This window comes from Mollisia scopiformis (genome assembly GCF_001500285.1).
Source record: "Mollisia scopiformis unplaced genomic scaffold LY89scaffold_8, whole genome shotgun sequence".
NCBI classification, from domain to species: domain Eukaryota; kingdom Fungi; phylum Ascomycota; class Leotiomycetes; order Helotiales; family Mollisiaceae; genus Mollisia; species Mollisia scopiformis.
In genome coordinates, this window is record NW_017263588.1 from 1,324,997 (window position 1) to 1,338,551 (window position 13,555).

Below are 13,555 nucleotides of genomic sequence, written 5' to 3' on the forward strand. Positions count from 1 at the left end.
GGAAGAATCATACAGCCCGCAGAATGAGACATCTGTAATTAAGACGCATTTGCCCCACTTGGGAACATAGTGAGATTTGGGAAATCCAAGACAACGCACTAAGATACAATAACCGCCCCAGAGGGAATCAATGCCTGTCTTTAGGCAAGGTCGCCGTGAGACTAAGAACCATGCGAAACGTAAAGTAACATCAAGCAAAAACACCGAAACCAGCAAAATATGATCAGAATGTTCGATATAGTATCTATGAGCTTTCCGACTCCAGCCATAGCCATGGCCATGGTCTCAAACGCCCGGCCAGCCACAACGCTGTGATATCTCTCAATCAACGCTCCAAACTCCACAAAATGCATCCCACACATGACCGCTTGCGAACTATACACACACATAATCAAACATCAACCGGCGGAACCTTATCTAGTAGATTATCCCAATTGCCACCCTCCTTCGCTCCCTCTTTCAACACCAACAACTGTCTCACACCACAATAGCCACCTCTATGCGCCGTGCGCATGAAAGAGACATAATACCCCTCATTTGCCCAGTACTCTTTCCCACGGACTTTACCGAGCGTAGCTCTCTTCTCCATACCATGTACTGTCTCGTCGACTTCGAGGTCATGACCACTAGCCAAAGCGATGCTTTGTTCCTCCGTCATATTCGAGTGCACGGAGATCCACAACTTGTCTTGGACTAATTGTCCCTCTTTCTCCGCCCGTCTGTAATTGAAGCGTGGCATACGGGCGAAATAATTGAGCATCCGTTGGAGAGGAGAGAAGAGCCTTTCGAAGCGTTTCGCGAGCCAGATATGTCGGTGAGCGGAAGCTGAATAGGCGGTCCGGACATAGGGATTCATGTAGATGCCTGTATCATATTCGTCTTCCTTTTTTGGTGCTAAAGTAGAAGAAGAAGCCAATGGAGGGAAAGAGGGAAGAGATATGATGTCGGAATGGATCAAGCAGCATTCACTACTATCCCAAAACGGCTCTGCCTCACTCCTGAAGCGCAACGGCAACTCCGGAATCCCTACCCCATCAACCTTCTTCCCCTTCTCTTTCGACGAATTCTGCGACTCCGCATGCTGACCAGCACTAATCCCTTCCGCCTCCAGCGTATTCCCACCCTGAAAATAACGCCCATCAAAAGCCACCATCCCACCCCAACAACTCTTCACCCTCACCGCATCCTTCCCGGCAAGAACATCATTCCGCGTAACCGCCTCGCCCTCCGCCGTAAACCACGGGAACAGCGGGACACCAATACTATACCCCTCCGCATCCCTCGTAGCAAACGTATCATAAAACTTCCAACTGGCCACAAAATCCGCCGCACAAACCGCCTTATACGGCCTGGGCTTCCCTTCTCCATCAACATTCGTGCCCCATAGCAACCTCGTCGCACCCTCGGCATCAAAAAAAACATCATTAACAAACAACACCTTCTCGAACCCCCTCCCCTTACCCAGCCCCACCATATCCCCAATGCCCCGTCCACTCATACTTCGCCACGCACTCCCATCCCTCAACGGCCTCAACACCCTATTCCTGACCTCGGCCAAAAACGCAATCCTCTTCACCCTGCTCTCGCCAGTCGGTAACCGCGTCCTCTTCACATCGCGCAAATCAATCCCCTCCTCCTCCTCACTAACAACCATCTTCTCGCACTCAAGCATACTCTCCAGATCCCTCAACGCCCCCGTCGGCCCCCCATAAATCGACACAAAAACCCTCTCCTTCCCTATCCTTTCCACCAACTCCAACAAACTCCTGCCCCAAGCCCCTCTAATCAAATCCTCATCGATGATATTCGCCGCTATGAAAACCCGTTCCTCTCTATCCATCTCAAAGCTCGGGGCATCGAGATACGAGCCATTGAACAGAAGCTGCCACGCGAGCAGCAGGGAGAGGAAAACGCTGATGTAGAGCGGCCGGCAGAAGCGGGCGATGGAGCGACGGAGTTTGCGGAGGAGGCGCGAGCGTGGGCGGAGGAGGGGTTTGTCTTTGAATTCGTCGGCTGAGGAGGAGGATGAGGGAGAGGAGAAGGAGAGGGAGTCGGAGGAGGAGCGGGGGAGGGGGTTGTATCGTGGAGTTGCGCTGGAGCGGCGTCTTGAGGGCATGTTTGCTTGGTGGTATTTGCTCTGCTAGATTGAAGGGATGTGTGCCCAGTGCCGCTGGGAGTAGGTTATCGTATCAGATGGTCATGATTTGTAGAAGAGGTAAATATTGGAATATCATTGTGTATTTGTTGTATGTTGGAAGAGCAAATGATGAGGATTTGACATAAACTTGAGGTCGCGGCCAAGGGGCTCAGCCACGCGGCGCGTTTAGTGGGGATAGCCGCTGTGGACCTTGTAGCCAATGATAGGGGTAACCATTGAATGACAAGTGAGGACACTTTTAGCTGCAAATCTAGAAGCTTTCTTTTCCAGCTAGAACTTTTCTTTTTCGACCTCATGTGTTGCTTCTTGTTATCCTCCATACACATCTTCACTTGCCGCAACAATTATTACAATTGTGTTGGATGAAGTCACGGCCTCACAACCTCTGATGTTGAAAAGCTGCAATTATTTCAGTACTCATGATCCTCAATTGAATTTGTTCATGCGAAAGCTCATATGATACATAGTCCTCTCATCCTGCCTCCAGCCCTCAGCATATCATCATTCCATTACCATAAAGTCCATTCCGTCGTAGGACATGCTCGCTCAACTAGCTACCGGGGTATGTGCAAATGCTGCAAAGTTGACTCCAAAGATGTTGGAATCATGTCGAAATAATACAAAGCGGAGGCAATGGCAACCAATGTTGCCGCTCCAACTAAAAGACTGTTCAGGGAAAATTATCAGCATTCTTTGGTGCTCAAGGGTATAAAGTATTTCAAAATAGAGAAGGGGCAAGTTCTGGACAGGAGGAAGAGAAGAGCATGACGAGTGATGATCTTAGTGGCGACGACGTCTCGCACCGCAGAGCCTCATAAAGAATCCACCAATATAATCAATGAAGACAAGGCGAAAGAAGTACCTCAAAAATGCCCCCTTAGCATCATCATCTTTGCTGCCAGATCGCATCGAGTTCGCTGTGACTGATGGTGCTAGACTTCTGGCCGGAGATGATTGACGCTTGCGTGACTTGATCTGGCTATCATCATTCTCATTTCCGATAGCGCTGCTCTTAGCTGTATCGTTCTGCTTGGTGGTGGTGTCGATCACAGTATTCGAAGCTGGAGTCGCTGGAGATACTCCGGTATCCAGGCTGGCATCCTTCGCGCTGGACTCCTCAGTGTGCTCAATGTTGCCGCTGACATCCTTCGTGGTGGAATCCTTGGATTGCTCATCATCGTGGCCAAGTCGCCGGCTGATGCCTGGGAAAGGAGTAGCTGGCTGGACAGTGATACTAGGACCGAATGTACCAGTTCTTAGTTCGCGCACATCTTCTTCATCATGACCAAGTTGGCGATCACCCACGATAAATGGGGTCACCGGCGCCGGAACGATGTGTGAACCTGTGTCACAAACGCCATCCAATGATTCTTCCTTGGTATGCTGATTCGAAGTTTCGTCAGGCTTTTCTTGATCGCTTCCTTCCGGGACGGACGTCTCTGCATCGACAATTGGCTCAGTGGTTCCTCTAATTTGACTCTCTGCAACATCTTTCTTCTCCGCAGTGTCTAGAGGCTCGGCAGGAAGGGCCCGAGCAGATTCTTCTGCATCTGGAACCTGGATATCGGTCGTTTCGGTCTCTTGCTCATTCGGACTTGCGGTAGAATCAGGATTAGCAGATTCTTCCTTATCGAGTACTTGGGTTTTGGTATCCTTGGCCTCTATTTGCTCTGGACTCGTAGTAGAGTCAGCCTTAGCAGGTTCTTCTTCCTCTGGCACCTGAATCTCGGTCTTTTGTTGCTCTGGGCTCATAGTAGATTCAACCTTAGCAGAATCTTCTGCGTCTGGTACTTGGTCCTCAGTCTTTCCGGTTGCAGTAGTATCAGGCTTAGCAAGATCTCCTGTATCAGGCACTTGAGCTTCGGTATCTTTGGTCTCCGTCTGCTCTGACTTCGCATGTATCGAGGTCTCATCACTACCATCAAGAGATCTCACAAGATCCCGCTTCTTCTCCTCAGGCTCAAGTAGGGGCGCACCGTTCTCCTTCTTGGAAGAAGGTCCATCATCTGTGAGGACGTTGTCAATCTCTTCCTTAGCGACGGTAACACCATTAGTTGCTGGTTTATCTTCGCCATTGAGCTTGACAAATGTAGCTCCTAGCAGATCATCTGCCTCATCGTTATGTTCGGGGATAGAATCGAGGGATGGAGATCGTTGAGCCAACACAACCGGAGAAACTGCTGGAAAGTTGAGACGCTCAGGTCGGCCATTGGGTCCAACTACCGGAGATGGTGGGGCTAAGTCAAGAGAGTCATGCTTAACCTCGTCTTCTGGGAGACGTTCCTGCATCTTTCGAAGATGTTCGAGAATTCCGGCTCGATCAGTGGGAAACATCTGGATGGACGGGTCGTTTAAGTCGATCTGCTCCTCGGGTCTTGGTCTCATGCCCTCGTAAGGATCATACTCTTCCTGTTGGCAGGGCTCTTCATGACTTGGTGGAGAGTAGCATTCATGAGAGAATTTAGGCACCTTTTCATTTGGGGGAGTTTCTGGAAGATCTCCATCATCGATATCAAAAGGGCGAATGAACTCTCGTGGCTCCTGTCACAATGGTCAATTGCCATGTATCAAAATGCACAGGCATAGCTTACCTCTTCCTTGTCCTCTTTGTCAATGACAGCGGCTACGTCAGCAACCTCAGCAGCTGTGCTTGCGACTTCTGGGATTGGAGTAGTAGACATGCGTCTGAAGCCGATACGACCAGCCTCATCGTCTGAGATTGGTGGCGTAGGTTGTTCTCGATCCAGGGTGGCAGCCGTATCAGCAACCTCAGCTGCTACATTTGCAAGGTCAGGTGTACGGGCACCATGTCTAGAGACATTCTCGTCGGCGGGTTCGGCAGCGAGGAGGTGAGCAGAGTCGTGTCCATTTGTTGGAGCCTCGATATTGGACTTCTCCTCTTGCTCAGCTTCAGCCTTTGCACCCTCGACGACAAGTACCGGAGGAGCAACAGCCTTGTCTTCTTCAGTATCGGATTCAGAGACGTTCTTGCTATCAGTATCCTCGAGGTCATAAATCTTCTTGATATCCAGCAGTGGTTTAGGTGTTGGCTCAACGACGTCTTCCTCGACCAACTTGCTGGTGGAAGTATCGGTCCCACGAATATCTTGAAGCTCTTTGGTATGCTTGATCTCCTCAATATGTTCGGCTTGCGGCTTCTCTGGGATTGCTGGGGTAGAATGCGGCTCCATTCGTCCCTCGACTGCAGGCGCCTGTAGGTCTTCCTTGACTTCGTCGGTATCCTTGATGATTTCGTCTGCGAACAGAGCGTCGTCGGTCTCTCGCGTGCCCATTGTCTCTTCGATAGACGGAGTCTTTTCTTTCTCCATGGTCGGTGTATGGACTGGTTCTGCTTTCTCAGCTTGAAATTCTTGTGGTGTTGAATTTGTTTCTTCTGAATCTGCGGTGGTCTCTTCGACCTTGGGGATGAAGAGGAGATTGTTTTTGTTACCAATGTCGTCAGTAACTGGAAGGAAGTAGCTCGTTAGCGCGCTTCGCCAAACGGGAGGGATTCGGGAGGAAGAGAACGAGAATAAATACCTGTAGGTGAATCCTCATTCAAAGTCCACCAATCTCCAGGACCAAGACGGAATTTATATTGATATTCCTTTCCCTCCTCAATGTCAACCTTCTTGTGAAACTCGTGTTCGTTGTTCTCGTCGGTGGTAAACTGCATCTCCTGCGGCTGCCATTCTGGATCCGAGAAGGAACCTGCGAGGTAGATCGGAGGTTGGGTTCCTGGTTTCGAGTACTTGACGGTGACGGTGATTGTTTGAGATGCCATAATGGCAGGTCAATGCTCGTAGGAGCTTCGAGCTTCTGGGAAGAGCTTGTCGGTGGTCGTGTGGTCTGATGGACGCAGAGAACTTTCGAAGAGCGTCACTTTTCTATGCTGCATGCCAGCGAGGAAGGAGCAGTTCTTGACGTTAAAATTAGCCCAAGATCAAATGGAAGATGTTGCAGGCGATATTATCATCAGAAAAGTAATTGTCGAACAGTGAAACAATCAAGTATGACGTGCGGAGTCTATGGTATATGGGAATCTGCATGTCATACGATAGGAGGAGCATGTATCGGCCCAACATTTCTAACACAGCAACATAACTTACATAATTTGAACCAAAACACAAGTGGAAGCTGTAGCTTCAGTAATGATCACCGTATATTCCAACAGACATCTAGCAAACTCATTAATACTTGCAGTAATATCTTTACAAAAATGCGGTGTGGTCGTTTGTTCCTTGCTGACGGCAGGGAGCAGAGCTCGAAGGCTGAGTGCCGTGGTCGGATGGCGAAGGAGACCAAGCTGATGATGATGGGGTTACACAACTCAGTTCAATTATCTGAGCTGGTCCCGGATCGACAGAGACATGAGAAGGTATGGAAGCTGTAGAAAGATCAATTGTGAAGATAGCACGCAGTCCCGCAATCAGACAACGAGCCGGGTTTTCCATCCTTCGAGGTCATCGGGACATTCCAATCAACTGTCTCACATCTTCCCCACCATCAGAAACATAATCTTGGTGGGAGGCGTCAGTCAATGCGGGCAGCGAAGTGCAGCAAGTTTATGATCCTTGAACTTGCACATGCCAACACTCTCTACTTCCTATCAGAAGCCGCGATCCTCATGCGCCACAGATGCCGTTGATACTAGCCTGTGAAGCTCACCCGAAGCTCACGCCACACACGTTTCTTCATTAATTATTGTTGGGCTCCGAGCGGTATGCATGCTGGTTGACAAATCGTAAAGGATAACATACATCATTCATATTCAGAGAATCATAAGAGGGTCGAGTAGAGTATTTCTAAACGAAAGGATGTTGCACATCCACGATCTGCGAAATATGATGGATGTTCTTGCGTCCTTGTGAGACTCTCCGGAGCTGCTTGCTCGGTGACCGGAGCTCATCCCCTATCAAAGCTCGCTTGGCTAATCGCGCCCGCGCTGAAGCCTAAGCCTAAGTCAAGCCTGAGCTGTGAGGCCACTAATAATATTTCTAGGATAAACATCAATATTGACTGACCTTGGACTCGACCATTCAACTTCCTCTCCCAAACCATCTTGTAAAGTTATCGCTCTACTTGATACCACAGCCGACGCTCTTTCAACATGCTCCTCTGACAACGACCACACTCTTTCCAATAACCCTCCATCAACCCACCATGTCTCTGCCTCCCGTCATCGTACAGATCAAGCGCAAGGCTACCGATGAACCTGTTGATCTTCTTCGTACGCTTTTGCGCATCCCATAAATAGCATGAGCTAATGAAGATCTGCAGGTGTTCACGAGCTCGACAATCCAAGAAAGAAAAGAGCAACGGAATATGTATTCTCTCTGCAATCCATTCCCGATATCCAGCCTACCCCTCCAGCTGTTCGCAAGATCAAGGAGTTGCATCGCTCTGCTAGTTCTCAAGCTCTAGGCACATCTTCACCAATATCGAGGCCAGATATTCCAGCGTCCCAGAATCTGCCGCAGTCGAATGCACAAGTCGGTGACCCAGCAATTCAATCTACCCCTCCCACGACTCCTGGTACTCCGAACAGCTCTGCAAATGCATTACAGCAATTCAAATCTACACAACCACGACATTTCCACATTTCACGAAGTTCTACACCGTCCCTGGCTGATTCAGTTGGTGGTCCTAGTCGTAAGCGTAAAGCAGAGCCCACGATCTTCATCGAGCGCAGATCACGACCCAAGAGTCGGGATGGACAATCTCCTAATAATAATGGCACGCCCATTCAGTCAACCCCAGCCGAAACTCCAAGGCCACAGAAGAAGCCCGGGCTAGCTGCAAGAAGCTCGACTCCACCTGTCAGAGCTCCCGTCCCAAAGCCTGCAGTAGCTCCTCTGCGAAATGTTCGACTACCATCTGGGGAGGTCATACCATGGGATGTTAGCTCTGAACGCTTGGCGGCTGAGATGCAGGCATATACCTTAGCAGAGATTGGCAGGAATATAGCAGCTTCTCAAGCCCCGACACAAGAGCCAACTTACACTTCATCCCACATCCACAAGTCCGCTCCTTCCAAATTCAAGCCAAAAGCCCCAGCTCTACGTTACGCACAGCGACATCCAGAGGAGAAGTCTCAGGCAGATCAAAACATGATGATGAATCTAGATGGACCATACATCGAGGATGAGGCGGATGATGACGCTGAATATATCATCGACACCTATATCCGTATGTCAGCAGATGCTCTAGAGACAGAAGCCATGCCGAAGAACATTGGATTCCTGATTCTTGGCTCTCAACCTGACATTGACGAATTCTACCGCGAAGAAGAAGACAGTGATGAGGAAGAGGACGATCTTGACGAGGACGAGAATGGTAAGCAAATTGCTCAGATTTTATATTTAGCTTCGCTAACAGGAATACAGCGGAAAATCACTATACAGCTGACTATCCAGACGAAGAAGTTGATTCGGACGACGAGTTTGACCGCAATGCATACCACTACCGAACACATAATGCTTCAGACTTGGAGGAATTCGATGGCGCAGATGACGAAGATATGACATTCAGCGACGACGAGAACGAGAGCACGAAATACCCTTGGATGAAAAAGAAGCCGTGGCTCACAAATCCAAAGACTGAGATGGCTGGAGATGAGGATGAGGATGAGTAATTAGATGTCTTGTCGAAGTTGGTGTACAGAATAGCGTATTTTCAGCGAGCATGAACCCCAGCCTCTTGTTGGAGTAATTATGCATGGACCTTTTCAAGCAATGCTTTGCACAAGTGCTGACCGATTTAATGCTTTTCTGGTTCCACTTATCGTCTTTGCAAGTATCAAAGCTATAAGGTTCCTGGTAACTTTACACGTCGTCTGACACTCCAGGACGAGTGTCCTATCAGATGCATGAAACGCTTGAGAATCTTCGCTTCGAAAGTCAACACAAGAGCCAAGATTCAATTTCTCTCTTATTTTCACCAAAAAATGCGTCACTGTCTATGATCCCATGATCACTCTCGAAAGTGTGGTAACGTACTGCCTAGTAGAATTCCAACTACTGGCAGAATGACAGGCGTGCGGCCCCTAGAAAAGTCACTTTCTGTAACACATCCTCGGGAGAGCTCGTTTATGTCTCGGGGGCGCCAATCTTGTATTATGGAGATCCTTTTCATGGGTCACCGTCAGAAATCTATTCTGCCTCGAAAAGCTCTTCTTTAACACTATCAAAGCCACCCTTCTATAGACATTCAGACTTTCTCCACCACATTCTCTCCAGCCTGCACGACCAGCGTTGGCGAGCTACCTTCACTTACAATAAACCTCTCCCTGATATATTCTGGCAGGATATCATCATCAAGAAAGAATCCCTCTGTCAAACGCATATGCTCCCACGACTTCGTCTCATTCTCGTGCTCTCCAGCCGGGTATATCCTCGGCGGGAAGATCTTGCACGCAATGTAGTATACCGATGCCCCAGCCGCAAACGAGAGGACGAAGCCGCAATTATAAATATTCACAGCCATCTACATCTGGTATCAGCATATACCCTTATTTCCTGAGGAGATGGCTGACCTGACTAATGGTCCCCGGCTTGATCGCTCCCGCGATTCCAGAAATCACTAGCACGATCCCTGATATCCAAGCAACAAGGGCACGAGGGTCGAATCCATGATTGTAGTAATACGGCGAGCTGGATTCCGCTCTATATAAAGACAAAATATGCAAGTTTCCACGGCGGACAATCCAATAATCTACAATCATGCAAGCGACAATGGGTGTGATGAAGCATAGATAGCTGCCAAGAAACGTGAGGAAATTCGCTGCTGAGTTAACGAGGAGCCAAGGGACGACGGCCCAGATCAGCAGGTTACAAAGGATCTGTCCACGAACTATGGTGAAGTATTTCCTATAGCAGGACGTTAGTCGCCCTCAAATGTCCATCTATCCTATAAAAGACGAAAAAGAAGGAAAAGAAAAAACCCACGGAAACAACCCACTCAAATCCGCACCAACCGGAATAGCATTACTCGAAATATTCGTACAGACCGTCGCAAAAGCCTGAATATACGCGCCGAGAAAAACCAGAGTCCGGGTCCCAGGTCCCCAATAATGATCCAGAACCAGGGAGTAAAAATCCCAGAGATTCCAGTTCGCCACGCCGAAGTGTTTCGCTCCCGCTGCTGTGGTGAATAGCCCGATTAGGATGACCAGCGGCTTGCTGATGAAGAGGCCTGCGACGAGGGGAGCGACGTCTTGGGGCTGGTTGCCGTAACGGGCTAGGTCTGCGATGTTGACCATGGGTGGGATCTTCGTGCAGGAATTAGCTACTGTTGTCGATGTTCTAGACCGAGGGAAATGACTAGTACTTACAACACCCGACACAACAGTATTAATACTCTTCATAAATCCCCAACCCAGCGCACCACCTGACAGGGTCTTCGTTCCCAACTCTAACTCCACGCCTTTAAATTTCACCAGCGCCCAAATCATCGTCACGAAGTAGGATAGTGGGGAGAATATCGATTTCACAACAAACAGCGGCCCCGCGTTCTTGGGATGCAGCCACGCGGTCGGGAACTGGAATAGCCAGGTCAGGAAAAACGCCAGCATATTGGAGCTTGTTATCCCAGCTGATGCTGGGAGGTGGTTTGGGATGTTGACCCAGGAGTCTCCGAATACGGCTCGCAGGGCAACGGCTAGGAGACGGCTGGCGTAACTATACAAGGTTCGAATCAGATTCAGATCCAAATCAGAGGGTTTTGAAGGGTTGGGGAGGGGGGGTAAGTACTAGGTTTGTGTGCCCATGTAGAATATGGCTACGATCATGCGGATGAAGATGGCGATTCTGGCGCCGTAGACGCCGGCGCTGGCGCGGACGTAGACGGGGAAGCCGATGTGGTAGATTGTGGGCCCTCTGCTGTTGAATAGCAGGACGGCGCAGCATAGTGCTGTGCCGACGAAGGCGCTGATGATGATTGTCCAGTAGTTGAGTCTGTGGTTGTAAGCATGTTTCTGAAATTTAGGAAATGGAAGCTCGAGCTCTTGATATAAGGTATTCGGGACTCCTTTGCGCAGGCTTGATGTCGGAATACAAAGCTACATGTCCCAGAAGCTGGGTGAAAAAATTGAAAAGAGAGACTTACCCAATTGCAAAAAGCGAGGATCCTATGTTATATGTGGTCGGAGAGAAAGCAATACTAAATTGAAAGGCGAAGAAGTACACTATACGCGCATCAGTAAGCTTTCTAATCAGCACTTGATGTTTATTTACGTGGCGACCAATTTCGCTCATCCGGTGGAGTCGGTTCTAAGTCTTTGTTTGATAGTGGTCCATATGACTTTCGATCCGTCTCTCCGTCATCGCTGCCCGCCGACTCTTTAGTCTTCAGAATGTGCCGAAGTCTAGATGCCATCGTCCTTAGCAGACAGGAAAATCTCACAAGATACAACTTATTCAGTTTAAAGAATAGCTCTGGTACATTCGTCACGAGATATAAGCCATATAGGTACCCTTTGCTCCCCACTTTTGGCGATAACGGCCAGTACCACTACCCTTGGTCATCATTGCCCGGGCAGATCTTGGACAGGTTCTTATCATGTTGGATACTTGGCTGCCACTTTATTCACTTGATAAGATCTGACCCAGGAGTGGCGTCGGGGCACATAACCGAACATCCTTGAATTAAGCGCAAGAGACATTGCGCCGCGCTGCGTCCAAATCGGTGGCATCGGTCTCTTGCCCGAAACATCAATATACAAGCTAGCATGGAGGAAGTTGAAAGACATACATAAAACAGCTCCTGAAAAATCTGGATTGTGATCTGTTAACATCTTCGAAGAAACAACCAAGCCCTGCTCTCTTCCCTGTTCATTCTCCAAGAATCTCAAAACTCAAAAATGACCACAAAGAATCCCAAACCTCTCCGCCTAGGAATCCTCGTCCCATCCAGCAACACCGCCCTCGAACCCCTCACCTCCGCAATAACATCCCAACTCTCCCCCCAACTCTCAGTCCACTATTCCCGCTTCACCGTCCTCAAGATCTCCCTCGAGCCCTCCATCCTCGCCCAATTCGACAGCAACGGCCCCATCCTAGCCGCAGCTCGCTTACTCGCCGACGCCAACGTCGATGTCATCGGCTGGTCCGGTACATCTGGAGGCTGGCTCGGATTTGAAGAAGATGAGAAATTATGTGCGGCTATCACTGAAGCTACTAGGATTCCGGCTACGACTTCAAAACTTGCGTTGAATCGCGGGTTGGATTTGATGGGAGCGAAGAAGATTGCTTTTGTCACGCCGTACTTGGATGATGTACAAGCTCGCATCATCGAGACGTACAGGAAATGTGGGTATGAAGTCGTCTCAGAAAGCCATCTTGGGCTGTCTAATAATGTGACGTTTGCGGATGTGACGGAGGAGACTTTGAATGGGCAGGTGAAGCGGGTTATGGAGGCGGGAAAGGGGGATGTGAAGGCGATATCCACTTTCTGCACGAATCTGAAGGCGGCTCAGAGAGCGAGGGATTGGGAAGCGGAATATGGGGTGCCTGTGCTCGATACCGTGTCCACTGTGATTTGGGACATGTTGCGGATTAAGGGCTGGGAGAAGGGAGCAATAAAAGGATGGGGTAAATTGTTCGATCTTTGAATTGGGCAGCGAGAAGGTTCGAGAAAGAGCAAAGAGTAGAAATAGTGCTGTAGAAATTAATTTTGATCGAGGTTTCTTAGTCATGAGATTGATTCTTTGACCTTTTAAAGGGAAAAGAAAAAAAGATTACTAACTTAGTGTGACAGCACGGTGGGAAGCTCAGTACGTAGACGAAGTATCGATTCGGCTATCTCTTAGAATCTAAAGGTAAAGAAGAGAAGGGGAATGAAAGAGGAGAAGATCTAGATATATATATGCCAGGGGAAAGGGATGTCATGTGAGGAGCTAAGCCCCAATAGGCTTAAAGCTAGGGAACGCCACCATTCCCGGCCTGACCTTTGTCGCTGTCACGGGTTGGATGCAATGAGTCAAAGCAAGAACCTGATTGTATTACAAGAAGAATTAACTAAAGAGAGAAGAGTTCTATTTTGTACGAGGAGCTCTTTTAAAAGGGGCTCTCGCTGGTTCGTAGAATGGCCCGCGCGCTTTGGCGTCGCGCAGTCATGTGCAGGCCCGCGTAGTCACGTGCAGGCTGCACTACGTAGTAGTGCAGCCAAATATCGGGTTCAACCCGTCACAGTCGCGGGCGATTAGGCAGGCGATTAGGTCAGGTGACAGGCGATTAGCCAGGCGATCCAGGTGGTCCGTAACAGAGTCTTAATAATCAAATTATAGCTCGTTCTAATCTATACAAAACTTCGTTCTTGCTAATAACGGCAAGTGTAAGGGGCTACGCCAAGAGGGAACACTTAAGACGTAGGCAGTGGGTAAAACTGTCGTTGAATTCG

At 49.1% G+C, this 13,555-nt stretch overlaps 5 protein-coding genes across 5 annotated transcripts; 2 read left to right on the forward strand and 3 right to left on the reverse strand.

Annotated features, from left to right (window-relative positions):
- Positions 1-631: 631 nt before the first annotated feature.
- On the reverse strand, positions 632-1,789 carry LY89DRAFT_548849 (uncharacterized protein; the record flags this gene model as incomplete). The annotated part of the gene is made up of 2 exons (XM_018208278.1): positions 632-1,349; positions 1,719-1,789. Coding segments are annotated over 2 exons (789 nt in total), but the record flags the coding sequence as incomplete, so codon positions are not given.
- A 1,149-nt stretch (positions 1,790-2,938) lies between these two features.
- Positions 2,939-5,942, reverse strand: LY89DRAFT_731911 (uncharacterized protein; the record flags this gene model as incomplete). Its single annotated transcript, XM_018219628.1, has 3 exons — positions 2,939-4,699; positions 4,750-5,624; positions 5,699-5,942. 3 exons carry the CDS (start codon positions 5,940-5,942, stop codon positions 2,939-2,941), a joined length of 2,880 nt encoding a protein of 959 aa, XP_018073871.1.
- A 953-nt stretch (positions 5,943-6,895) lies between these two features.
- LY89DRAFT_492938 (uncharacterized protein) lies at positions 6,896-8,939 on the forward strand. Its single transcript, XM_018207908.1, has 3 exons — positions 6,896-7,388; positions 7,439-8,494; positions 8,545-8,939. The coding sequence occupies exons 1-3, from the start codon at positions 7,322-7,324 to the stop codon at positions 8,790-8,792; spliced, it is 1,371 nt and encodes a 456-aa protein (XP_018073872.1). The 5' UTR covers positions 6,896-7,321; the 3' UTR covers positions 8,793-8,939.
- Position 8,940: 1 nt separating this feature from the next.
- Positions 8,941-11,748, reverse strand: LY89DRAFT_492968 (putative allantoin permease). The gene is made up of 7 exons (XM_018207909.1): positions 11,392-11,748; positions 11,264-11,342; positions 10,909-11,112; positions 10,491-10,836; positions 10,105-10,427; positions 9,693-10,026; positions 8,941-9,643 (listed from the first exon to the last, which is right to left on the reverse strand). The coding sequence occupies exons 1-7, from the start codon at positions 11,531-11,533 to the stop codon at positions 9,368-9,370; spliced, it is 1,704 nt and encodes a 567-aa protein (XP_018073873.1). The 5' UTR covers positions 11,534-11,748; the 3' UTR covers positions 8,941-9,367.
- Positions 11,749-11,761: 13 nt separating this feature from the next.
- On the forward strand, positions 11,762-12,829 carry LY89DRAFT_683338 (uncharacterized protein). The gene has a single exon (XM_018214685.1). It carries the CDS (start codon positions 12,018-12,020, stop codon positions 12,765-12,767), a length of 750 nt encoding a protein of 249 aa, XP_018073874.1. The 5' UTR covers positions 11,762-12,017; the 3' UTR covers positions 12,768-12,829.
- Positions 12,830-13,555: the final 726 nt, after the last annotated feature.

Coding starts and splice junctions, on each gene's coding strand:
- LY89DRAFT_492938 (XM_018207908.1), top strand. CDS start 7,322: ATGTCTCTGCCTCCCGTCATCGTACAGATCAAGCGCAAGGCTACCGAT. Junction 7,389..7,438: donor TGAACCTGTTGATCTTCTTC/GTACGCTTTTGC, acceptor GAAGATCTGCAG/GTGTTCACGAGCTCGACAAT. Junction 8,495..8,544: donor TCTTGACGAGGACGAGAATG/GTAAGCAAATTG, acceptor ACAGGAATACAG/CGGAAAATCACTATACAGCT.
- LY89DRAFT_683338 (XM_018214685.1), top strand. CDS start 12,018: ATGACCACAAAGAATCCCAAACCTCTCCGCCTAGGAATCCTCGTCCCA.
- LY89DRAFT_492968 (XM_018207909.1), bottom strand. CDS start 11,533: ATGGCATCTAGACTTCGGCACATTCTGAAGACTAAAGAGTCGGCGGGC. Junction 11,343..11,391: donor TGAGCGAAATTGGTCGCCAC/GTAAATAAACAT, acceptor ATGCGCGTATAG/TGTACTTCTTCGCCTTTCAA. Junction 9,644..9,692: donor AGCCGGGGACCATTAGTCAG/GTCAGCCATCTC, acceptor TACCAGATGTAG/ATGGCTGTGAATATTTATAA.